The sequence below is a fragment of the Spea bombifrons genome, chromosome 2 (assembly GCF_027358695.1).
Source record: "Spea bombifrons isolate aSpeBom1 chromosome 2, aSpeBom1.2.pri, whole genome shotgun sequence".
NCBI classification, from domain to species: Eukaryota; Metazoa; Chordata; class Amphibia; order Anura; family Pelobatidae; genus Spea; species Spea bombifrons.
Window position 1 is genome coordinate 22,519,165 of NC_071088.1, and position 24,836 is coordinate 22,544,000.

The window sequence follows — 24,836 nt, forward strand, 5'->3', positions numbered from 1 at the left end:
CACTTGGCTCCATTGTCGGGCCAGCCCTGTATCCCATATACAGTAAACCAATACCCACCTTAACATTGAGTTAGTGGTCACACAGGATGTGTTTCTTTAACAACTGTTATGACTGGAGGGAAATTATTATCCAATCAAAGAAGATGTCATACACAGCATTATTCAAATGTCACTAATATCTTCAGGCTGGACATATGCTGACCTCAGCCAGGTTAGTTCACCAATATTAAAGCAACTGTATCACCTAAACATTGCTTATACTGTGAATGCAGAGAATAAAACAATATTGAAAGTTATCTATACATTGTGTTAGGCAAACTGCAAGAAAATGCCTAAATTCGGAGAAAAATGTGTTTTAAATGTGTCTGTGGAGTCTGTTATTTATGACATCGCCTCATACCTCCCAACATCTCGGCAAATTGGGACGCTGGCACGCATGTGCATTGCTGCCATCACTCTTCCTAAACTGTGAAGATCAGAGTGTCAGCGTTACCGCGCATGCGCGCTAGTGCTGTCACTGAAGCTGGCAGTGTTACTGCGCATGCGTACAATGCTGAGCATGTCCAGTAGTCGTTTTCTGGTGACCCAGGCACCAGAGAACACGATCAGGACCCGCAGGATTCTGAATCCCGAATTCCATGGAACAGAGGTAGAGCTCAGCGGGACAGAGCCTCCAAATCGTGACTGTACTGCATTAATCGAGACAGTTGAGAGGTATGCACCTGTGGCTTGATCAAAAGAATCAAAGGAAGATTGTGAGTAGATAGATCTAACGAAAAAAACCGTTGATCTAACCTGATCTAACGAATATCTACCAAGATCCATAAAAAAAAATCCAAATTTCAGTTGACGGGGGGCCAGACCGTATGTGTACCCATCCCCCGCACACAAAATAGGATTGTGAATACCGCCTCCTGCGTGGTAGATCTAACGAAAAAAACAGTTGATCTAACCTGATCTAACGAATATCTACCAAGATCCATAAAAAAAAATCCAAATTTCAGTTGAGGGGGGGCCAGCCCCTATGTATACCCATTACCCGCACACAAAATAGGATTTTGAATACCGCCTCCTGCGTGGTAGATCTAACAAAAAAAACTGTTGATCTAACCTGATCTAACGAATATCTACCAAGATCCATAAAAAAAAATCCAAATTTCAGTTGAGGGGGGGCCAGACCGTATGTGTACCCATCCCCCGCACACAAAATAGGATTGTGAATACCGCCTCCTGCGTGGTAGATCTAACGAAAAAAACTGTTGATCTAACCTGATCTAACGAATATCTACCAAGATCCATTAAAAAAAATCCAAATTTCAGTTGAGGGGGGGCCAGACCGTATGTGTACCCATCCCCCGCACACAAAATAGGATTGTGAATACCGCCTCCTGCGTGGTTGATCTAATGAAAAAAACAGTTGATCTAACCTGATCTAACGAATATCTACCAAGATCCATAAAAAAAATTCCAAATTTCAGTTGAGGGGGGGCCAGACCGTATGTATACCCATCCCCCGCACACAAAATAGGATTGTGAATACCGCCTCCTGCGTGGTAGATCTAACGAAAAAAACTGTTGATCTAACCTGATCTAACGAATATCTACCAAGATCCATAAAAAAAAATCCAAATTTCAGTTGAGGGGGGGCCAGACCGTATGTGTACCCATCCCCCGCACACAAAATAGGATTGTGAATACCGCCTCCTGCGTGGTAGATCTAACGAAAAAAACTGTTGATCTAACCTGATCTAACGAATATCTACCAAGATCCATTAAAAAAAATCCAAATTTCAGTTGAGGGGGGGCCAGCCCCCCCTCATTAAATATGCAATATCTCAGTAATTAGACTAGATCTAACAAAAATGTTGTCTGATCAAACCTGATCTAACGTAGAGCTATCATAATCAGTAACATTTTGTTGAAATTTTTGTTGAGGGGGGGCTGGCTACGGGTTAGCCCCCCCTGAAAAAGATTGTTAATATTGCCTATTTTAGAGTAGATCTAACGAAAAAAACAGTTGATCAAACCTGATCTAACAAAGATCTAACAAATGCCATGATCTTTTGTAAAAAAATTTAATATGGGGGGGCTAACCCGGGGGAGGTGGTTTTCCCTTCATTATAATTTCAGTGTATCCTTCCCCAAAACCTTTATAGGAACACAAAAAAATATATTAATACGTTTTCCTAATTTTAACAGAAAGGTATTAACAACAATCACCTTCCAGTTTAATTTTTCATCTTTAAAAACACAATCCATCTCCTCATTATAGCTCCATTACCGACATTGTGAAAACAGTTGCAGAGAAGCAAATCCTAAATGGTGACAGAATTTGGTCATCAAGGGCTACAACAGTCGTAGATCTATTTTAGCTTGTGGAAATTCCTGGGAGTGGAGTTGGACCAGAACCAAACATAGGCCCTGCTGTGCGGTTATGTGTTCTCGGAGGTTTAACTGTAGGCCTAGTGGCCTACTAGTCATTTGCCATGGATGCAATATGGCTGGTCCTGACCGCCTGCAATTGTAATTTGATATCGCTCTTTTGGCCACATAGAATTTGATGGCAGGCATTCTGCCCATTTCTTTAGGAACATATGAAGAAAGGTGATGGATGATGAACACACCTGCATATCGGATGCTCTTGCCCAGCAGAGATGTCCAAAAAAAGGGAACAGAATTCACAGGGGTCTGTTTATTCAGCATGTTGAGAGCAGCTATCCGGCCTGTAAACAATACAAAGTGCCTGTTTATTTCATCCATTTCCTCCCATAATGTCTAGCGATAGCAGTAATGTGATGTTCGTGATACAGCCTATAAATAATTCACAAGAAATGATTGCGTCCAAAGGAAACCTGCTACCTGAGGAGTTCCTGCTTGATGAGCAATATAAATATGTATATTATTTAAGAGACTGAAGAAAGAAAAACTCAGTGGTGCAGAGAAGTCAAGCGACACCTGCAGAAGAAACATTACAACAAAAATCTAACTACAAACCATTTGCAATGTCAATGATTGTACTAGGCCGGGCCTTTTATTTAGGAGCTTGTTTAATTAACACAATAAAAAACCTTAGAACTGTCTATATACATCAAGTAAAACAATTAGTGGATGACTGCACCCCTCCTTTCTCTATCTACCACCCTGTCAGTGAAGCAAAAGTTCCCGTATGCGGCATCTAAGCTTCTGACCCTCTAGTTTTAGACTATGACCTCGTCTGAATATTTCTCCCCTTTGAATATTTACTTTTCCTCTTGTACGTTGCTAATTCACTACATGCTTCCAGAGGCAGTTCCATCAACACAAGCACAGTGTGCTTCATGAAATGGGTTTCCATGGCCGAGGAGCTACACAAAACCGAAGATCACCATGTACAATGTGCAGCGTCTGCTGCAGTGGTGTAAAGCACATTGAGTACTGGACTCTGGAGCAGTGGAAACGTGTTCTCTGGAGTGATGAATCAAGCTTCACTATCTGGAAGCCGGATGGTTGGACAGATGCAAGGAGAATGCTACCTACCGGAATACATAGTGCCTAATGTAAAGTTTAGTGGGGGAGAGAAAGTCTGGGGCTGTTTTTCGGGACTAGGGCTCCTTAGTTCCAGTGAAGGCTAATTTTAATGCTACAGAATACAAAAGATATTTTAGACAATTGTATGCTTCCAACTTTTTGGCACCAGTTTGGGGAAGTCTGTTTCCTGTTCTAGTATGACTGTGCCTCTGTGAGATCCATAAAATCATGGTTTGGCAAGTTTGGTGTGGAGAAACTCGAGAGCAAGCCAGGCCTTCTTGTCCAACATCAGTGCCGGACTTCACAACTGCTCTTTTGGCTGAATGGGCACAAGTTCCCACAGACACACTCCCACAAAAGAGGGCTAGGAATCTCTATATTAATGTTTTTGGAATGGGACGTCCTACAAGCTCATAAAGGTGTGATGGTCTACATACATTTGGTCATATAGTGTATTTTGGGTGACTTTCTCTAAAGCACCACACTAAGCCGATTCTTCATGGCAATACAAATGAAGCATTATTGTTATCTTTTATTTATATAGTTCCAACAATTTACACACTTAATATAATACATATATTCAAGGGGTATGACAAGACTAGAATTGGCAGACTAAGACAAACCGATACATTAGGTGGAGAGGGCCCTGCTCCTAAGCTTACTTGTAAAATAAAATCCTTTCCTCCACACTTTCATTAGTCCCAGTGTCAGGGTGATTAAGACTTTTATTGTTTACCACAAGGAAGTGCGATAAGGAGTCAGGGTGTTTGCCTAGTAGACTGGGCTTGGATAATAGAACTAGAACACGCATACATGACTAATATGCAGCTCACATTTCATGGTGGTGATTCTCTGTGCATGAAAAATTTCCCAGTGTCATGAATATGACATCAGTTCATAGTATCACTCACTGCAAATATATTCCTACAAAACTCTGCGACAACCCCTGTAACCATGCAATATTCAGTCTGTCCAATACATGCAGACAATAAAAAATACAATAAGCCCATCCTAACCCACCATTGATCCCTGCCAGACACCATATTAATAGGAAAGGTCAACCCTGTGTGCACTGTGCAGTGCTTCCCTAAGATGCTGGCTACCCTACAGCTATAACAAAACTTTTTTTTTTTAATTTTGTCATTATTATTATTATACTTGCTGTGTTACATTCTGTACCTTTGGCATAATTCAACAATGACATTCTTGGAACTCGTTCTTGCATAAGTCATTAATCGTTAGAGAAAGCAGAATCATACAGCTGGTCTAGCTTATTTTCTAAATCACTTTAATGCCAAACAGCTTTACATAATATATTTTTTAGGATGTGCTTTTATAAGCATAGTGGGGTATAGATAACCCATGGTAAATAATTCCTAAATACCTTTCCAACTGAAAATGTAAAAATGTTAATTGTTTGCCTAAATGTAACTCGTTTGGTTCATCTTACTTCATTTTATTAACACAGGCAATCAAGACTAAGCAATTAAGTTGATTTACTAAAAAGAAAACCACATGACTAACAGGTACAGACTTGGTACAAAAGTAATAAAATTAAGAGTAATATTTGTTTACTTTCCAAATTTAGCAAGTAAGCCTAGCCAGACAGCCTGTACAAAGACAACCCAAAAATCGATTTTGGCTCACAGACTGATATTCCAAGGCAACCTCACCAAAAGGGGCTGTGGAGAGAGCCCAAAGAAAGGAACCAACTGAGGTGGAAACATTGGCTAAAGTCAGGCCAATTTATGACTCTATGCCCCCACCCCATGGCAATATGTGGAATAGCAAGTAAAACAGCTGGGGACAAAATCTTAAAATCAGAGCCCCTCTGCATTCCCCCTAAGCCCTCATCAGCCCTTGATATCTTTTTTAGGAAGACATTTGAATATATTTGGGAACAAAGTAGCCTAGCACTTAATACATGAGTGTTTAATAACTAATTGCAGACTTTGGACAGTAAATGTTGCCATTGTACAGAAGCACAATGAGTAATGTAAATGTGTAGCTTAGCTTCCTATGCCTATTAAGAAAGGCATTGTCCTTAGAATTAAAGAGTCCCACCAGCCATCCTAAGCACTTTAATGCATATGACAGCTGAGTGGTACCTTTACTTTTCCATTGGTCCCCATCGCAAATGCATGGCTGGATTCTGCAGAATCACCCATATGAATTTTCCCATCACTCTCACCAGCAATTTAGCATGCTGCAAATGTGTCCGGTCAAGCACATCACCTGCAACACAATACACTTACAGCTGTTCCCTCCATCACTGGCTCGACCGGTGCTCCGGGGGAGGTCTAAACTAGATCCCCCATAAACACGTGCAGAAAGTGCTTCCACTGAGCATTAACTGAGAAATGCTGAGACGGTGCTCATCTACAGCCCTGGAGCTGCAGCTTCTCCTTAAGGCAAGTAGTTGTAACTTGCCAAACCTGCCAAAAAAGTGCTTTAATGTGCAATAGGCTGTCTGGCGCACTAGAGTGGGCGTTAATTCACTCCTAATTGGTCTTAGCTTATTATTTGGTTTACTGTCACACTGACTGCTTTCCCAAACTCATGCTGCTATCTGTCTGAACCCTAAAAGTGGGTTTCTATCGAGTAGAACTTCACCTCCTGCCAAGGGATTCCAAACCTAGTAACCACAGAGATGAGTTATATCAATTGTGGCCCAGTTCATAAACTTTGTTCTGTGTTCTCCATGAATAGTTTCTCATATAAAATTTTCTTAAAGGGGCAAAAACAGATTTTTTTCCCCCCAAAGCATTAATGAGCCGAGCACTCCAGAGGAGCTACTACCAGTGAAGAGAAGAAGTCACTGGTCAGTTGGGATGGTGTCTTCTAGTGTTTTCCTGTCTTCAGAATATCCTTGCTACTATTTCATCTATTTAGCAAGTAAGGCCAGGGGGCCTTTCTGCACTCATTAGATCTTAAATAATATTTATACTATTTTATAAAAACTTTTTTTTTTATAAAGAGAAGTTATAGTACAATAGCCATAGCAACCAATACAATGTTCCACTTGAACACTGGTTGCCAATATGGCCCAAATAATTCTTTACACATCCTTGTATAAATCATAATAGAAATAGCCTGTGCTGACTCTTTATCCAAATTACACATATAATCGTTTTTTAGAAACATAGATTTGTGAGAAGGGCTGGTAGTTGCTAGGCTGTAGAAATGACAAATAGTAAAGGTTTTCTCGAAACTGGTGGTACAGCAACACCGAGGTAAAACACTTCCAAGATGATCTGCCAGGAGGCCTTGAAGGCATGTCTCGTTACATTTCCCATGTACCCATGCTTGAGGAAGTATCAAAAGAATGCAGGTACTGTAAGGTTTGTCCCAGGCTGCCATCAAAGAAGCATGTGTGTAGACGTATAGGGCAGTGGTGACTACATCACATTATGACATCATCAGATTATATGGATAATTTATTTTCATATAGCCTGCAGGAAATTAGCATTCTGACACTCCGTGAAGCAGGTATGGGGTAGGTTGTCTACATGGGGACATCAGTCAAGTAGGTGATGTTAGGTCACGTACCATTCATTTAGTTTATGATCCTTACAAGTTTGTATTGTATTAGTTTTTCTATACCTTGGCACCATCGCTGTGTGGATTTCGGTACAAACGGGGGGGGGTTGAAAGGGGGCCATGAGAATTAGGGTTAAGTCTTCACTCTGGGATGAAGCCACTAAACCTTTAGTTTAGACCGAGTTGAACACTTAACTCAATGATTTCACTATGCTTTTTGAAGGGCCAACCTCAGTAAGCGTCTCCTGTAAGAAGTGCTTTCTTTACAGTCATATCAATGATCTTGCTAAACATTATGCAGGTTCAGCTGCTTGGCACAACCTGGAGGAGGAGAGGCTCACAATGTCAGATCATCAGTTTGTACATCAAAGGCAGGGAAGCTAATTTTGGGAGCAGATTAATGTGCTCTTTTAATGCTCACATTTAATCACTGATTTGTAAAAAAGCTGCATTGTTGTTGATTCAACACAATGTACACATTAGATATAAATGCAATTAAGTATAAAAAAAAAGTTAGTAAATTTCCTATTTTCATAAAGAAATCAGATGTTTTGGTCATGTGTGATGTCATATTATTTATATGTAGGAAGTCCGCCAATATAATATTATTGATACTTTTTTTGCACACACAATGTACCATACACACTCAATACTGTATGCTTTGGTGGTAATTGAGGGGAGGAACAGCTATGTGGGCTTCTGTACCGCCACCTAGTGGCAAAGTTTGCAGAGATCACCCCCCTATCTGCTTCCTGTCACGTCACGGGTCTCAGGAGTGCCTGACTTTGAAATAAGGTGTTTATATCTCCCCTGCCGTTATCTCATACTATATTTTGACCCTGTCTTTGACAAACACAACTAATCACCAACATAAAAGCATTTTTCTCCCTGTTAATAACCCATGATATGCCATGTATGAGTACTGCTTATGCACCAACAACAGTTATACTGTAAAGAGAATCCCTTCCGAAATAAAATATTACCTAAATATTAATAAATTAATATTAAGGGGGATGAGTAAGGGAGTAAGAGAATAATGATTTTAATTGGAGCTTTCTCACCTTGTGAAAAGTCATGACGCCTGACTTGCTAATAAATTTCCATTACTTGTGAGCTTCTCAAGGGTTAAACTACAATACAAGTTCAATATGACTGACTCCGCACTGGGAAATGGTATACCGCAAATGCACTTATCATATGTAGGCTGCTACTGAAGAAAGAGGACAAACGCAGAAGGGCTAAACCAGCTGGTAACTCCACAGCCATAATAAAAACGCAATCCAAGCATAATGTTGGGTCAACACACACCATATGCAGTGCTGTACGGCTGGGGGAGAGGGGGATTTGGGTCCAAAACCAGGGGCAAATTACACCAGAGGATGATCAGGCTACTTTGTGCAGCTCTGCACAATGGGGATCTCTTATGTGCACTATGAAGATCTGTGTCTCGCATGCGCAGCCTCCACATCACGTTGTACCCGGCGCTGCCTGCGCTGTAGCGGCATCATTCCATGATGTTCAGTGGGAAGGCTGCTTCAGAGAAGACGGTTGGGTGAACCGTGTCAGGCCTAGGCTCGTGCAAAATATTAACACACTGCTGACCATAAGAACACCTCAACTGGGAAAACCAGGAAGCCTTCTTATCAGTTTCGTTTAAAGGGAATCCATCACCAATAAACGGAAGATGTGCAGATGGCAATATTTTTTACATATTGTGACACATAACTCGTATATAAAATATACAACGATGAATACGGTCTTCAAAGTAGTTATGGCCAGCGTTTTTTAGTTCATACCATGAGAGTGCGCCATCTGCCAGTGACCAATGTTGGCTCTGTGTCCTCCTAGCATGGGCAGCGGAAATGATACGACATCCCCGGCTGCAAAGACATTGGGGACACTGGTCTGCATATACTGCAAAATAAAAATACATTCTCAATAGAGCTGCACAGATAATAGGACTGGAGCTTCATTATTTAGTAATTCCGCCCCTGTGTGGCCTCAGGGAGACAATGCTGTATTTTGCTTGGCAAACACTACTGTTTTTACAAGCATACTTACTTTTAATGCTTTTCAGTTTATACTTTGTAGACATTATTTTATTGTGCTCCACCCATCTCACTTTGTAAAAAAATCCCCATACATTTTGGGAACATAATATGCAGTTCTCATGTTATTTGGTGGGTACACATACAGTATCTGATGTATACGGTACCTGATCCACATAGATGGCTCCTCTAGTATCCACAGCAACTCTACTGCCTTTCAGGAAATTAGATACAGGAGTGACACCTGCAAGCAAGCAATAAAACATGTTACTGGACTGCAAAAAGGGTTTGCAGGGTTTCTTTCTAGTACGTCATTAATTAAAACTTCTACTTAAATATGGAATACAAGTACACCCCTGTGTTGATATATATGTAACAGAAACTTATGGATAAAGACTGACTAATGATTCCTAAAGATGATTCTGCCACAAAAGAATGTTGGGCGGGTTGATGATAATAAGTATGATGTGAATGTGTGATTATCTCCATAGCTGGGTTTGACCCAGGGTCTCTAGTTTCTGGGTCACCCTCCTCTTCCTCCAGTAGGGGGAGCTGTGTTTGGTCACAATCACTTCATGTCCAATTCTCGTCCCACTAAGTGTTAGGCTAGTCTTACCCCCGCATGATTAGCTAGACACGTAAGAACCATTCGGACCGTGTAGTCTGCCTGTTTTTCTTGATGTAGAGACTCAGACCTTAATCAGTCCTTGGGTTTTATCTCAGATTCAGGATAGCTTTGTGTCTTTTCCTTGCATGTCTACCACTTCTGGTGATTTCTGACCAGACATCTGCAAAGTAGCTACACAACCCAGGAACCTGCTTGTTTTTTGTAGTGCTTTGTTGTATTGCCTGCTTACTTTTAAGTCCCTCTCTTCTGCTTGTTTCTCTTTACCAGTTTACAGTGCGCGGCCCACAGTATGGCGACGTGTAATACTTTGCTCTCTCCTACCAACGATGGCAAGCTCTTCTGTACATACCTATTCCAGCAACGACGACATCGGCGGGAATCTTGGATCCATTCTTCAAAATCACCTCTTTCACCTGGAAAACCAGAACGTAGGAGAATTAGAATAAAACACTGAACATGATGTTTAGCAAGCCCTTAACATTAAAATATATTAAATTTATTTTCTGTATTACAGGATACCGTTTTAGTCTATAAAGATTCTATTAAATCCTGAAAAAAGGATAAAGTCAAACATAGATTTTTTTTTTACAGCTGATTCTCAAAAATATTTAATTTATTTAAAAGATAAATATTTAAGTTTAGGTGATTAAGATATATATATATATATATATATATATATATATATATTTAAATAATGCAGTAATTATTCATTTGTGATTTAAAAAACACAAAAACTTAAAAAGGGACCAGGCAGCTATCATATGCATTAAAGCGGATATGATGGCTGGAGTGTCCTTTTTTAATGAGAAGCCTTGTTTGATTCAAATTAGACTGTTGTATCATTAGAATAATTAGAAATTTCATAGAACACGCTTGATTTACTATGTAATGAGAGTGCCTGTGCATAGGGTACGTCTAAAGGTAAATATAATAAATTAATCACAAGGTGGAGTTGAAAGGTTCATTGAAAATTATATGAAAGGCATAAGAGAGAAATGTACCTGTGTATCGTCTCCCCTGATCTCTTTGGCCTCTGTATTCATATAAAATTTTACACCTCGTTCCTGCAGCAACTAAAATGGATAAGAAGGTAAGCATTCAAACACATGGGGATAAAAATAAACTTTAAACATTGTTTTAGGGCCCCCCCACCAATGATTTCATAGTATTACTATGATTACCGCCGATATTGGTGTTGCTAAATGTCTCGACATTGAGGCATTACAGCAACACTGTTTAAGTGAAAAAGGCGATCTTAGATCGCTTTCTAAGCTTCTTTAATGCCATGGCATGCCATTGGTCCTTAACTGATGGTTTCTGCATGACGAGCCTGGCAAGTCACTGGTCATTAAGGGGTTAAACAATTATTATTGGACTATATCATATTTAATAAACTAAAATGTCGAAATACGCACTTTTTTATCTACAAACTGAACAGTATACAAGAAGTGAGAAAATGTACATTATGATTTTCTTACCTTCATGGCCGCCTCTCCTACTTGAGGTCCCAAAACTGCCTGGAACGGGAAAGCAGACTTGCCAATTATAGACACAGAGCTGGCTTTGTCAGAAAGGAATGCTGCCACCTCCATCCCTAAAAAAAATTAAAAAAAAACAAACAAAAAAAACCATTAACCACACTCTTCTTACTTGAAGCAAATAGGACATGTACCTACACACCTTTACTATAAACCCAATCGACTACTGAAAATACACCTTATTCTCCTTTCCAAAAGTAAACAAGCAGAATATAAGATATGACTAATTCTCAAGAAAAATAATTTTTACATGGAAAAGCAATATATGAAGTTTGCCATGAAGGTTCCTTAAAAAGAATGGACTTCTATCTTTCCCTCCATAAGTTGAAAAGCATGGCTCCTATCAGGATGATATATATATATAACTGGAGAAAAAACAGTTGGTGTGTGCTAGCTTCGGCAGCACATATACTAAAATTGGAACGATACAGAGAAGATTACAATGGCCCCTGCGCAAGGATGACACGCAAATTCGTGAATCGTTCCATAGTTTTCTTGGGAAAACAAAAGCCAACATCTCAGGTCAATCAGAGTTTTTGTATAGAATTTTATGTGAAAAAGCAACAGGTGGCATACTATTTTCTGTGAAGTTTGCCATGAAAGTTCCTTCAAAGAAGCATTTTGGACTTCTATTTTCGAGTGATGTCCAGGTGTGGAACATTAGCCGTGTGTAAATGTTCTAATTTTGTTCTAGTTAAAGGAATGTTTCATAGATAGCGCCCTCTATACTCCACAGAGCACGCCTACACCATGAGTAGATTTGCATATGCAAATCAGACCTATTGCTCTCTTCTTGATGCGAAGCGATGACTATTTCCAAATATTTTTGGTTCTTGTATAGAATTTTATGTGAAAAAGCAACAGGTGGCATATTCTTATTTGCGATTTTTGCCATGAAGGTTCCTTCAGAGAAGCATTTTATACTTCTAACTTTCTCTCCTTAACTTGAAAAGCCTGGGTCCTAGCGGGATATATATACCTGGTAAAAACACAGCTGCTTTGTGCTTGCTTCGGCAGCACATATACTAAAATTGGAACGATACAGAGAAGATTAGCATGGCCCCTGCGCAAGGATGACACGCAAATTCGTGAAGCGTTCCATATTTTCCTGGAGAAAACAAAAGCTGACATCTTAGGCCAGGCATGTCCAAACTTTTTTCGAAGAGTGCCAGATTTGATGAACATGTGCGAGGGCCGACCTTTTTGCCTGACATTCTTTGAACCATTAAAATTAAATGCAAATTAACTATTTCATGCAAAGTTTATTGAAAACGGCATACTTTTCATTTTGTGACTTGGATGACAAATCTAAACAGGTGTTAAATCACTCCGCATTTAATATCAAAAAAACAGATCTATATTTGGGCAACTTATCTGTGGGGCCTTATCAGTCCGGAAAACGAGCCGCAATTTGCACATTCGGGCCGGACTTTGGACATGCCTGTCTTAGGCTTATTAAAGTCTTTTTCACGACAGAGCAAAGAGATGTTGCTTAGCGTCGAGTATGGGCTATCCAACGCAAACATTAGTGTTAATCAAAACCTGTAACGTGGAAAACATTGACTGTCTGACCTTAGCAAACTGCAGCAAAAAAAAAAAAAATGTTTTCCACTTTCTCCAATAAAAGACTCACTCTGCACTGTTGCTTTTCTTCTAGGAAAAGTATTGTTTCAGAGTGTGCCCTCTATACTCCAAAGAGCACTACTACACCATGAGTAGATTTGCATATGGAAATCGGACATGTTGCTCTTTTTTGTTTATTGCATAGCTTTTTATGTGACAAAGCAACAGGTAGCATACTATTTTCTGTGAAGTTTGCCATGAAAGTTCCTTCAAAGAAGCATTTGGGACTTCTATTTTCGAGTAATGTCCAGGGTGGGAACATCAGCCGTGTGTAAATGCTCTAATTTTGTTCTAGGAAAAGGAATGTTTCATAGAGAGCGCCCTCTATACTCCACAGAGCATTTCTACACCATGAGTAGATTTGCATATGCAAATCAGACCTATTGCTCTCTTCTTGATGCGAAGCGGTGACCATTTCCAAATATTTTTGGTTCTTGTATAGAATTTTATGTGAAAAAGCAACAGGTGGCATATTCCGGTTTGTGATTTTTGCCATGAAGGTTCCTTCAGAGAAGCATTTTGGCCGTCTATCTTTCTCTCCTTAACTTGAAAAGCCTGGGTCCTAGCGGGATATATATACTCGGTGAAAACACGATTGCTTTGTGCTTGCTTCGGCAGCACATATACTAAAATTGGAACGATACAGAGAAGATTAGCATGGCCCCTGCGCAAGGATGACACGCAAATTCGTGAAGCGTTCCATATTTTCCCGGGGAAAACAAAAGCTGACATCTTAGGTTAATTAAAGTCTTTTTCACGACAGAGCAAAGAGATGTTGCTTAGCGTCGAGTATGGGCTATCCAATACAAAACATTAGTGTTAATTAACCCTTTAACGACAATGCCTGTACATGTACGGGCTGCTGTTAAATAGCTGCATCACCGCAATCGGCGGCATTGCAGCATCCACGGAAGCCTCACAAGTGAGGCTGACCGTGGATCCGGGGAGGAAAGCCCTCACCGGAAGAAAAATGGCTGACGCCGCACCGATCATCAAAGATCACAGCGGGCTAAAACAGCTTAGGAAGCGAACAAAATCGCTTCCTAAGCATAAACTGTGTTGCTGACATGCCTCGATATCGAGGCATGTAGCAACACATCCCCCTACCCCAATAGCCTACTGATTGCTCCGAAGAGCAACCACAGGTGCCATCCTGTAAATGACGTTGCCGTCATTCACAAGATGGCATCAACAATAGATATGAGTTCACAGAGGGTCTGGATAGACCATCTGTGAACTCATATCTATTGTTGATGCCATCTTGTGAATGACGGCAACGTTCGTGAGAACTCTCGCGATCCTCCTGCAGGTTGAATGCAGGTACTGCATCCAACCATGCAAGGTCAATGGAGCCCAGCTCACTAATCAGTGTGATTAGTAAAAACAAAACAAAAAATGTTAAAAAAAATGTTAAAAAATATGGTAACATGTAAAAATCCCCACTGTCACAAAAAAAGTCCTACAATTTTTTATCTTCACAAAAATTCCCGCTGAACACATATTGGGGTGTTGTTTGACACGGACATATACCAGGAGCGGTAAATTTATACAACGTGTGTGAAAAAAAAAAACACAAAAAAAATGTACTACCATAAAGTTTGACAAAGGCTGGTGGTAAAATTAGAGCATGGAAAGGGAATACCAGCATTTCAAATACCTTGGGATGTCTAGCTGTGAAAAATATTTGGTTTGATGGGTAAATTGTATTGGCCGGCTTCAAAGATACCCGAAATAAGATATGTGGGCAGACTTTTTGACATGTCAAAATTCCAATTTGAAAAATGCACACCTCTCAAAAAGGGCCTTTTAGTCCCCGAACAACCTAACAAACCCATGCTTGGGGTGTCTAGTATATAAAAATATAAGGTTTGATGGGTTAAATTGCATTGGGCGGCTTCAAAGATACCCGAAATAGCACATGGGGCAGAATGACCAGCTTTGGGAAAAAAAAATTGTTTTGAAATAGCAAAACGCTACTGGCCGCAGTATTTATTGCCGCATAACATGCAGAAAAAAAGCATTGGGTATTTCTAAACTCAGGACAAATAGTAGAAATCTATTTAGCAGGTTTTTTCATTAATTTTTGCAGATGAGTAAAAGTTTTTTGTTTAAAAAGTGAGAAAAAGTAATTTGTTAACAAAAAAATCACCATATTTTTTTTTTAATATAGTAAATTAGATGATATGATAAAAATAATGGTATCTAAAGAAAGAACCATTTTCAAGTAATGTCCAGGTGCGGTACATTAGCAATGTGTAAATGTTCTAATTTTGTTCTAGGAAAAGGAACGTTTCTCCTTTCTCCAATAAAAGACTCACTCTGCACTGTTGCTTTTCTTCTAGGAAAAGTATTGTTTCAGAGTGTGCCCTCTATACTCTAAAGAGCACTACTACACCATGAGTAGATCTGCATATGGAAATCGGACAAGTTGCTCTTTTTTGTTTATTGCATAGCTTTTTATGTGACAAAGCAACAGGTAGCATACTATTTTCTGTGAAGTTTGCCATGAAAGTTCCTTCAAAGAAGCATTTTGGACTTCTATTTTCGAGTAATGTCCAGGGTGGGAACATCAGCCGTGTGTAAATGCTCTAATTTTGTTCTAGGAAAAGGAATGTTTCATAGAGAGCGCCCTCTATACTCCACAGAGCATTTCTACACCATGAGTAGATTTGCATATGCAAATCAGACCTATTGCTCTCTTCTTGATGCGAAGCGGTGACCATTTCCAAATATTTTTGGTTCTTGTATAGAATTTTATGTGAAAAAGCAACAGGTGGCATATTCCTGTTTGTGATTTTTGCCATGAAGGTTCCTTCAGAGAAGCATTTTGGACGTCTATCTTTCTCTCCTTAACTTGAAAAGCCTGGGTCCTAGCGGGATATATATACTCGGTGAAAACACGATTGCTTTGTGCTTGCTTCGGCAGCACATATACTAAAATTGGAACGATACAGAGAAGATTAGCATGGCCCCTGCGCAAGGATGACACGCAAATTCGTGAAGCGTTCCATATTTTCCTGGGGAAAACAAAAGCTGACATCTTAGGCTAATTAAAGTCTTTTTCACGACAGAGCAAAGAGATGTTGCTTAGCGTCGAGTATGGGCTATCCAATACAAAACATTAGTGTTAATTAACCCTTTAACAACAATGCCTGTACATGTACGGGCTGCTGTTAAATAGCTGCATTACCGCGATCGGCGGCATTGCAGCATCCACGGAAGCCTCACAAGTGAGGCTGACCGTGGATCCGGGGAGGAAAGCCCTCACCGGAAGAAAAATGGCAGACGCCGCACCGATCATCAAAGATCGCAGCGGGCTAAAACAGCTTAGGAAGCGAACGGAATCGCTTCCTAAGCATAAACTGTGTTGCTGACATGCCTCGATATCGAGGCATGTAGCAACACATCCCCCCTACCCCAATAGCCTACTGATTGCTCCGAAGAGCAACCACAGGTGCCATCCTGTAAATGACGTTGCCGTCATTCACAAGATGGCATCAACAATAGATATGAGTTCACAGAGGGTCTGGATAGACAGTCTGTGAACTCATATCTATTGTTGATGCCATCTTGTGAATGACTGCAACGTTCGTGAGAACTCTCGCGATCCTCCTGCAGGTTAAATGCAGGTACTGCATCCAACCATGCAAGGTCAATGGAGCCCAGCTCACCAATCAGTGTGATTAGTAAAAACAAAAAAAAATGTTAAAAAAAAATGTTAAAAAATATGGTAACATGTAAAAATCCCCACTGTCACAAAAAAAAAAAGTCCTACAATTTTTTATCTTCACAAAAATTCCCGCTGAACACATATTGGGGTGTTGTTTGACACGGACATATACCAGGAGCGGTAAATTTATACAACGTGTGTGAAAAAAAAAAAAAACACAAAAAAAAATTTACTACCATAAAGTTTGACAAAGGCTGGTGGTAAAATTAGTGCATGGAAAGGGAATACCAGCATTTCAAATACCTTGGGATGTCTAGCTGTGAAAAATATTTGGTTTGATGGGTAAATTGTATTGGCCGGCTTCAAAGATACCCGAAATAAGATATGTGGGCAGACTTTTTGACATGTCAAAATTCCAATTTGAAAAATGCACACCTCTCAAAAAGGGCCTTTTAGTCCCCGAACAACCTAACAAACCCATGCTTGGGGTGTCTAGTATATAAAAATATAAGGTTTGATGGGGTAAATTGCATTGGGCGGCTTTAAAGATACCCGAAATAGCACATGGGGCAGAATGACCAGCTTTGGGGAAAAAAATTGTTTTGAAATAGCAAAACGCTACTGGCCGCAGTATTTATTGCCGCATAACATGCAGAAAAAAAGCATTGGGTATTTCTAAACTCAGGACAAATAGTAGAATCTATTTAGCAGGTTTTTTCATTAATTTTTGCAGATGAGTAAAAGTTTTTTGTTTAAAAAGTGAGAAAAAGTATTTTAACAAAAAATCACCAATTTTTTTTTTATATAGTAAATTAGATGATATGATAAAAATAATGGTATCTAAAGAAAGAACCATTTTCAAGTAATGTCCAGGTGCGGTACATTAGCCATGTGTAAATGTTCTAATTTTGTTCTAGGAAAAGGAACGTTTCTCCTTTCTCCAATAAAAGACTCACTCTGCACTGTTGCTTTTCTTCTAGGAAAAGTATTGTTTCAGAGTGTGCCCTCTATACTCTAAAGAGCACTACTACACCATGAGTAGATCTGCATATGGAAATTGGACATGTTGCTCTTTTTTGTTTATTGCATAGATTTTTATGTGACAAAGCAACAGGTAGCATACTATTTTCTGTGAAGTTTGCCATGAAAGTTCCTTCAAATAAGCATTTTGGACTTCTATTTTCGAGTAATGTCCAGGGTGGGAACATCAGCCGTGTGTACATGCTCTAATTTTGTTCTAGGAAAAGAAATGTTTCATAGGGAGCGCCCTCTATACTCCACAGAGCACGCCTACACCATGAGTAGATTTGCATATGCAAATCAGACCTATTGCTCTCTTCTTGATGCGAAGCGATGACCATTTCCAAATATTTTTGGTTCTTGTATAGAATTTTATGTGAAAAAGCAACAGGTGGCATATTCTTATTTGCGATTTTTGCCATGGAGGTTCCTTCAGAGAAGCATTTTGAACTTCTATCTTTCTCTCCTTAACTTGAAAAGCCTGGGTCCTAGCGGGATATATATACTCGGTGAAAACACAGTTGCTTTGTGCTTGCTTCGGCAGCACATATACTAAAATTGGAACGATACAGAGAAGATTAGCATGGCCCCTGCGCAAGGATGACACGCAAATTCGTGAAGCGTTCCATATTTTTGCAAACAAAAAAGGTATGCTCTGTTTTGTTTTCTAAAAAAGAAACCTGCAAGTAACTTTAAATGTATGCTGGCAGACAAAACGGAACAGTAAGTTTTTAAGAGCGACACCTTTAGGCAGAGTCAGAGTAGGTGGTATTGAAGTGTGTGCAAAACAACTGTTCTATTTCCCTTAAGTTTTCTTGGCTGTATTGACACCCCATACAGAAAGCTTTCAAAGTGCTCCAAAAGGAAACGGTACTCCGCAGATAAAATCCAGTTAACAGTTCAAAGGCAATGTACCATTTTACAGAGAATGCCAGCAACAGCACATTGTATTAATCTTTATTTAATAGGAAAGAAAGTGACCAAAAACTGTTATGTGAAACAGACGGTATAACACAAGTCTAACTTTACTGGAATTCTACATTAGGATCAGCTCCAAAAAGGGGAATTTTGTCACCATAAACTGTTTTGAGGTTTTAGTATAAAAGTAAGTGACATTTTTATATGGGACAAGCTGATATCTTTACCAGAAGGTGAAACAAATAGCATATTGATTAGCTTCCGGTCAGGGCCGGCCGAAGACTTAACGCCGCCTGGGGCGAAGTTTAAAATGCCGCCGCCCCCCCCCCCTCGTCGACGCGGGGGGGGGTGTCAGCATTTTAAACTACGCAGACGCCATTATTCCCCCCCCCCGTACTTACCTTTAAAGAGTCCTGCCGGCGAGTCTCCCTGCTCTGCCACGGTGCCGGTTTGTAATGCTGAGCGCCGGAAATTGACGCCACTTCCGGCGCTCATCATTACAAGCCGGCACCGAGACTGAACAGGGAGACTCGCCGCAGAGGAGAGGCAAAGTGCCGCCCCTTCTAAAGTGCCGCCTGGGGCAATTGCCCCAGTCGGCTCCATTGTAGGGCCGGCCCTGCTTCCGGTCATACAGTTTTCACTCTGCACCTCACTCCATCCTTGCAACGGCTGCCTTAACCAATCGACAGAAGTGAAGCAATAACTTAATGGGGAGTTTTGAAGATTTCGAACAGGAAGTTGAGATGGAGGCTTTCATGGTATACACATTACGTGAATTTTTGAATATAATATATATTTTTATATATATATATATATATATATATATATGTTACATAGGTTCATTTAGAGCAGGGCAGCACAACACCAGTACTACAACCAGTCATTTAATTAAATTTTAATTGGTATGTCATGTGCTCAAATTAGAATATCCCATTGGAATATTATTTAGTGTATTGAGCTTTTATTTGGGATTGGTGACAGATCCACTCATGGTTTCAGCAATCCATAAATAATCAGGCATTATCTTGTAATTCCCTTGTAATCTGCTGTTATAAAATTAGCTCGTCAGACTATACATTTCTCATTACTCACCAATAAATGAGGAGCCCATGATCACCACATTTCGATTCATGGCCGTTTCACTGATTGCGTTGGCATCTTCTGGGGTACGCAGCAGGAAAACATTTTTTAAATTGGAGCCAGGGCAACACAGTCCCCTTGGTCTAAATCAACAGAAAAGTAAGTAGATGGCAGAGTAAAATTTAGGTGTGCACAAAAAGGTTTCTATCATCATATCCGGCGTGACATGCAGAGGAACGCCGCACCACAGACTGTCAAGAATGGGGAACAATATGTTTTTAAGACTATGAAGTGGATTGTGGCAAGGGAGCTGTATAAAGATGATGAGAAGTTATGTTAGGGGGTATTAAGATGGAGGGAGATGATTGCGAAGCAATATGGGGTGATGATGGAAACTTTGGTGGTTGGATGGCGATGAAGAAGAAATGTAATTACGCCAGCTTAAATACTTTTGGGTTTTTTGTTTGTTTCTTTGGAAGGAGGCAAGGAAGGAGAGGCAAATCCCTTTGAGGAGTGCCTCCTCAGAAGATTTAGGGGGCCTGTTTTCCAATGTGGCTCTTAATAAGCCCTTTTTAATCACCCCCCTACCTATTCACATCAAAAGCAGCTTGGGCTTCAATAGGAAACAAAAACAACAAATCATTTTTAATGAGGATTTTCTTTCTCGGCAAACAAATATTGCAAAAAAAAAAAAATGTATTGCATTTGAAGTTCATTTTGCTAATTTAATGAGTACTTTTTGCATTCAATACTGCTTTGGTGTCAGGTTAATTTAAGGTAACAACCCAGCAATACACTTTCTAACAACTGAATGGCTCTGTAATCGGGGCACCCAACAACACACAAACAATTCCAAACAAATTTGTCGTGTGCATTCAAGGACCACTGTGGGTGGCTCATCAGGAATTTTCAGTGATTTAGTCATTCACTAGAAATTTGACATGTACAGTTTATGGTTTAGAATATTGTATACCTAGAAACCCACCACCTCTGGATAATTATGGCAGGTTGGATAGGTTACCTGCTTCCAGTAGCTATCAGAAGCTGACTGTACAGAAGAAAAGACCCATCTCTAAACTTGATCTTAGCTTCATCTGTATTGACAGAAACCACCTGCAAAGTAATGAATAAATAAGTAATCAGTAATAAAAGCAAAGATTGTATACAGCAACTGCTTCTCAGCCTTGGAAAAAGAAAAGGATTGTAGAGCTGAAAACACTTAATAGTTAGAGTTCACTAAACGGGGCATTTTACTATAAAGGGAGTTTGCAGGTGAGTTGTAGTTAAGACTCACCAATTTCACTATGCATTATGGAGGGTCAACCCTGTGAGCTTCTGCTGCAAGAGCTTGCTTGGCCCTGTTCACACATATGTAAATCAGTGGAGTCACCTCACTGACTTCATTATGCATTATGCAGGGCCAGCTCAGGCCTTCTGGATGGCCTTTCATAATACATGATGACACCGCTCAGTTGAAATTGCAACTCTCTTTCGATCACGGTGAGTAAAACTAAGTATGCGTGTATATTTAACACAACAAAGATATTGAGGGCATCAAGAATACACTTCAGCCTTTGATTAAGATTGTGGTAGAAGAAAAAGTGTTTTTTCTTTTCACAGATAAAAAGTAAATTCAGAGATATTTCAAGTTAGAAACAAAACAGTTTTTTTGTGGGATCCTCAATGTTAAACCGAATAGAATACCAGGGATGCAGGGGTACAACAGATCTATATTGACCAGTTATAAAACCCAAGCTGGCTGATCTCGTGGCCTTATTTTGCTGAGTTTACCAACAAGTCACCTTCATAACCCAAAATGGAAGGCGACACTGTGTTAGATGTAAACAAAAAATAAATAAATAACCTTTTGTTCCTTACATATGTTTTTTTACTTGTTTGACAAGTAAATGTTCTCCGCGTTCTCAATATTAAACAAAAACATACCTCTTTCTCTGTCCAGACTTCGATGCCATGCTCCAGGAAAAATTCTGGTGGCCGAAGGTAAAGATCTGTGGCTTTTGCATTCATTACCTGCAAGTAATAGTGGACAAAGTACAAAAGTATGAACTCCTAATTGTTTAAGACCTAATTTTCAAAGAGGAATTCTTTAGACATGTAGCACTATAGTGCATACAAGTATATGGTGTTTGTGCAAAGGTGCTGTATGTTCCTTCCCATGTTAAGAAGGACTGGATGTACGTTAATTATATTTCTTAATGATCTAGACACCTCACATGTCCAATCAGTTTCCCAGGTTGAGCATCTCCTGTTCATCTAAACAAGATTAGACCTATGCTTTTTACAGGGTTCTGTGATTCTCTGTATGCTTTTTTTTTTTTATGATGGCGCTATATGTCAATAATAATTAACTACGTAATAGCAAGGCACCAGATTTGAAAATAAATAAAAACATTGTGCTCATGATTTTTGGCTTAAGGTTTGTTAAAATACAGAGAAGTTCCTTGAGTCTCCATCAGATGGCGCTGCTGGAAATAATTCTGAAACTTAAAGCTCATTTATATATAATTTGTTCTAAGACAAGAAGGCAAAACATGCATTCAATGCAACATATTCATGCATCTGTTTCTAGGCAATTTCATAGCGTGGCTAATTAAAAGTAATCCTATTAAACTCTCTTTCCACAGTTGCTAAAAATAATCAGTATATTCCTGTAATAAGATGCAGCGGAGGATAGCAATGCAACTACTGAGAGACTACTACTCCCATCACATTCTGCCACACAAAATATGTTTTCTGTTTACCCCCTTTTTGTGATGTCTTGAGATTAAACGGTGCAAATCATTCGGTGGACATGCTGGCGAGGGAGAGAACGTTTGTGCTCCGGATTTCTTTTCCTGTACATGCACTGGCAAGTGAGGTTGGAGCCCCGCGCTACTCCAGTGCGAGTGCACTAGGAGGTTGTGTAAAATATTTTTTAATGTAAATACAAATACCTTCCCCTGAGCCCGCTCAGCCTTTCTTGTGATGCATAATGATAGTGGCATATTCTACACTAGGTCAACTAGGCCTAGGGAGCCATGTCCAGGGGCCAGGAGCCCCTCCGCCTCACAAGGAGCCAATGGGCCACCTGGAGATCAGGCTGGAGGGCCAATGCTCTATGGGGTGGTTAAAGGGGAGATCAACACTGCCTCAATAGATAGTTTGCATCTGGCAGAGCTCATCCTCAAGATGCAGAATGGATGGAATGGTGGCATGGAAGGCAATAGATACAACACTGGGAAATCTTCAACTCTGCTGACAACCCCCCTTTTTGTGAATAGCTCCCATTATTTTACTAATATATATATATATATATATATATATATATATATATATATATATATATATATATATATATATATATATATATATATATATTAGATGGTGAGGCCCCATTGGAGCCATCTTGGTCACTTCCTCGGACGCAGACCTTGCTGAGCTTTGTCCTGTCGTAGGGGACGTGCTTCTCTCTTGTCACCATCACAATCCTGCCCGTGTACCCTTCCTGCCGCAGAGTTTCAGCACACACCAGCGCAGCGGGGCCTGCAGAGACATAACAGCCACAAATAAAAAGAATTGGCACGATCCACATTCCCTGAATTCACAGCAACAGAACTAGAATAACAAGTATTCAAAATCTAAATGCTGCCACCTTTCATGGAAAAAATACGGATCTGTTTAATGGTTGACAGTGATTGCAATGTTTATGCAATATGGTATTTGTGGATTCACTATGGAAACATTTAACCCAGCTCAGCTGCAGCATTCGGCCTTATGTTTATCCCTTGTAACTTATTTTTTACCTGTTCCAATAAGAGCGGCAGTGCTTCTATTCCCAGCGGAGCGCCTGCTCATGCATTTCACCCTTTTCACGGTCTGCAGCGCCTGGAATTGCAAGACACAAGCCAAGCTCTAAACAGGGAACACGGAGCTCCAATGACAGAGGATTCTAATTTATTTATATGGAAGCCTTGAGGCAAATGCTTTGATGTGACAAAAGAAAACTAGACGTGGATCACACTCTACAGTTCTACCTTCTTATCCAAATACACCCCTAACCGCCCTCTTCATTCCTCTCATTACCTCTCCTCACTCCCGTATTCAGGATTTCACTCGTGCTGTACCCCTTTTCTTGAACTTCCTTCCCTGTTCCGTCAGATGTTCTTCTTCGTACGCAAATTTCAAAAGCTCTTTGAAAGCCCCCCCCCCGAGAAGCATACAACCTTTCTTCCTAATAAATACTCAGCCGGCATCCGCATCAAACCATCATGACCAACAACCTCTGCAGACCATCCTGACTCAATCGACTCATCCCTGTCACTTCCCCCTCAGCCATCGACTAGACTGTAAGCTCACAAGAGCAGGGCCCCTCCTAAAATTATTTCACCGACTCTTTTCTCTGAAGCAACAATGCTGCAGAATCCGCTGGCGCTATAATAAATAAATATAATGCAATACTACGATTCACTGACACCTCCAGAACAGTAATAGGCTGCAGGCTTTACCTGCTCGCTAGTGACAATGCACACTGCGCCTTTCTCCACCGTCACCTGTGGAGAGAGAGATAAAAGCCAGTTTGTTAAAACATTATAATGATGTAACGTAGTATGCCTTAAACACGTTTCCTGTGGCCCAGTGCACTAAAATCACATGTACTTGTGACCCTATTCATGTACTTATAGGAGGGGGGTGGGTAACGTCTAGCCCAAATGGCAACTCAAGCCTGGTAGCCCAATAATATCGTGTGCTAAACAGCTAGATGACAATAAAACGTATATATGGTTATTTAAGTGCGCACTTCTCTTCATCAAATGATAAAATCATTATTGAAAGGAGTCAGGATATAATCTTCATTTTTTCAGTTTAGGGTGCATTGCCATTTTTTTTTATAATAGTCAAGTATCAAAAAACAACATCAAAAATTTGAACGGACTGCGGTGGGGAGTTCCCAATGGTGACTTAATGAATGCATAGTTTTGTCTGTATGTACATCACATTTTTTTTAATGGGAAGGTTAAGAAACTTCCCATTTCTTAATTTCCAACACCTTACACAGTTTGCGCACTGCCGATTTCAAAGCGTGTAATGACTGGGATTATGTTATAGTGTTTGAGATGATTCAAAATGCTTTTGTAAATGTTTGCTATTATTACTTTGATCTATGCATCCTATGTCTGCCATCTTTACATACCATGTCTGCTTCAAATCATAAACAACTACAAATAAACCAATCCCGTTCCCGGGATCAAAAAATACCCTTATTA

At 40.0% G+C, this 24,836-nt stretch overlaps 1 protein-coding gene and 5 non-coding genes across 6 annotated transcripts in view; 5 read left to right on the top strand and 1 right to left on the bottom strand.

Moving 5' to 3' along the window:
- Positions 1–489: 489 nt before the first annotated feature.
- The window catches only part of LOC128473609 (apoptosis-inducing factor 3-like), a 31,279-nt gene continuing 6,932 nt past the window's right edge, over positions 490–24,836 (bottom strand). Inside the window, exons 6-19 of the mRNA XM_053455859.1 lie at positions 24,078–24,122; positions 23,376–23,457; positions 23,003–23,115; positions 21,517–21,603; positions 20,594–20,685; positions 19,585–19,715; positions 11,202–11,317; positions 10,725–10,796; positions 10,073–10,136; positions 9,263–9,339; positions 8,844–8,961; positions 2,625–2,723; positions 2,095–2,148; positions 490–689 (exon numbers count right to left, since the gene is read on the bottom strand). Of these exons, the coding sequence (XP_053311834.1) occupies positions 490–689; positions 2,095–2,148; positions 2,625–2,723; positions 8,844–8,961; positions 9,263–9,339; positions 10,073–10,136; positions 10,725–10,796; positions 11,202–11,317; positions 19,585–19,715; positions 20,594–20,685; positions 21,517–21,603; positions 23,003–23,115; positions 23,376–23,457; positions 24,078–24,122 (1,350 nt within the window). The remainder of the gene's footprint in view (positions 690–2,094; positions 2,149–2,624; positions 2,724–8,843; positions 8,962–9,262; positions 9,340–10,072; positions 10,137–10,724; positions 10,797–11,201; positions 11,318–19,584; positions 19,716–20,593; positions 20,686–21,516; positions 21,604–23,002; positions 23,116–23,375; positions 23,458–24,077; positions 24,123–24,836) is intronic.
- LOC128475996 (U6 spliceosomal RNA) lies at positions 11,649–11,755 on the top strand. The gene has a single exon (XR_008347032.1). It is a non-coding gene; the product is annotated as a U6 spliceosomal RNA (small nuclear RNA).
- LOC128475681 (U6 spliceosomal RNA) lies at positions 12,263–12,369 on the top strand. Its single transcript, XR_008346729.1, has one exon. It is a non-coding gene; the product is annotated as a U6 spliceosomal RNA (small nuclear RNA).
- LOC128475682 (U6 spliceosomal RNA) lies at positions 13,487–13,593 on the top strand. The gene has a single exon (XR_008346730.1). It is a non-coding gene; the product is annotated as a U6 spliceosomal RNA (small nuclear RNA).
- On the top strand, positions 15,795–15,901 carry LOC128475683 (U6 spliceosomal RNA). Its single transcript, XR_008346731.1, has one exon. It is a non-coding gene; the product is annotated as a U6 spliceosomal RNA (small nuclear RNA).
- On the top strand, positions 18,103–18,209 carry LOC128475679 (U6 spliceosomal RNA). The gene has a single exon (XR_008346727.1). It is a non-coding gene; the product is annotated as a U6 spliceosomal RNA (small nuclear RNA).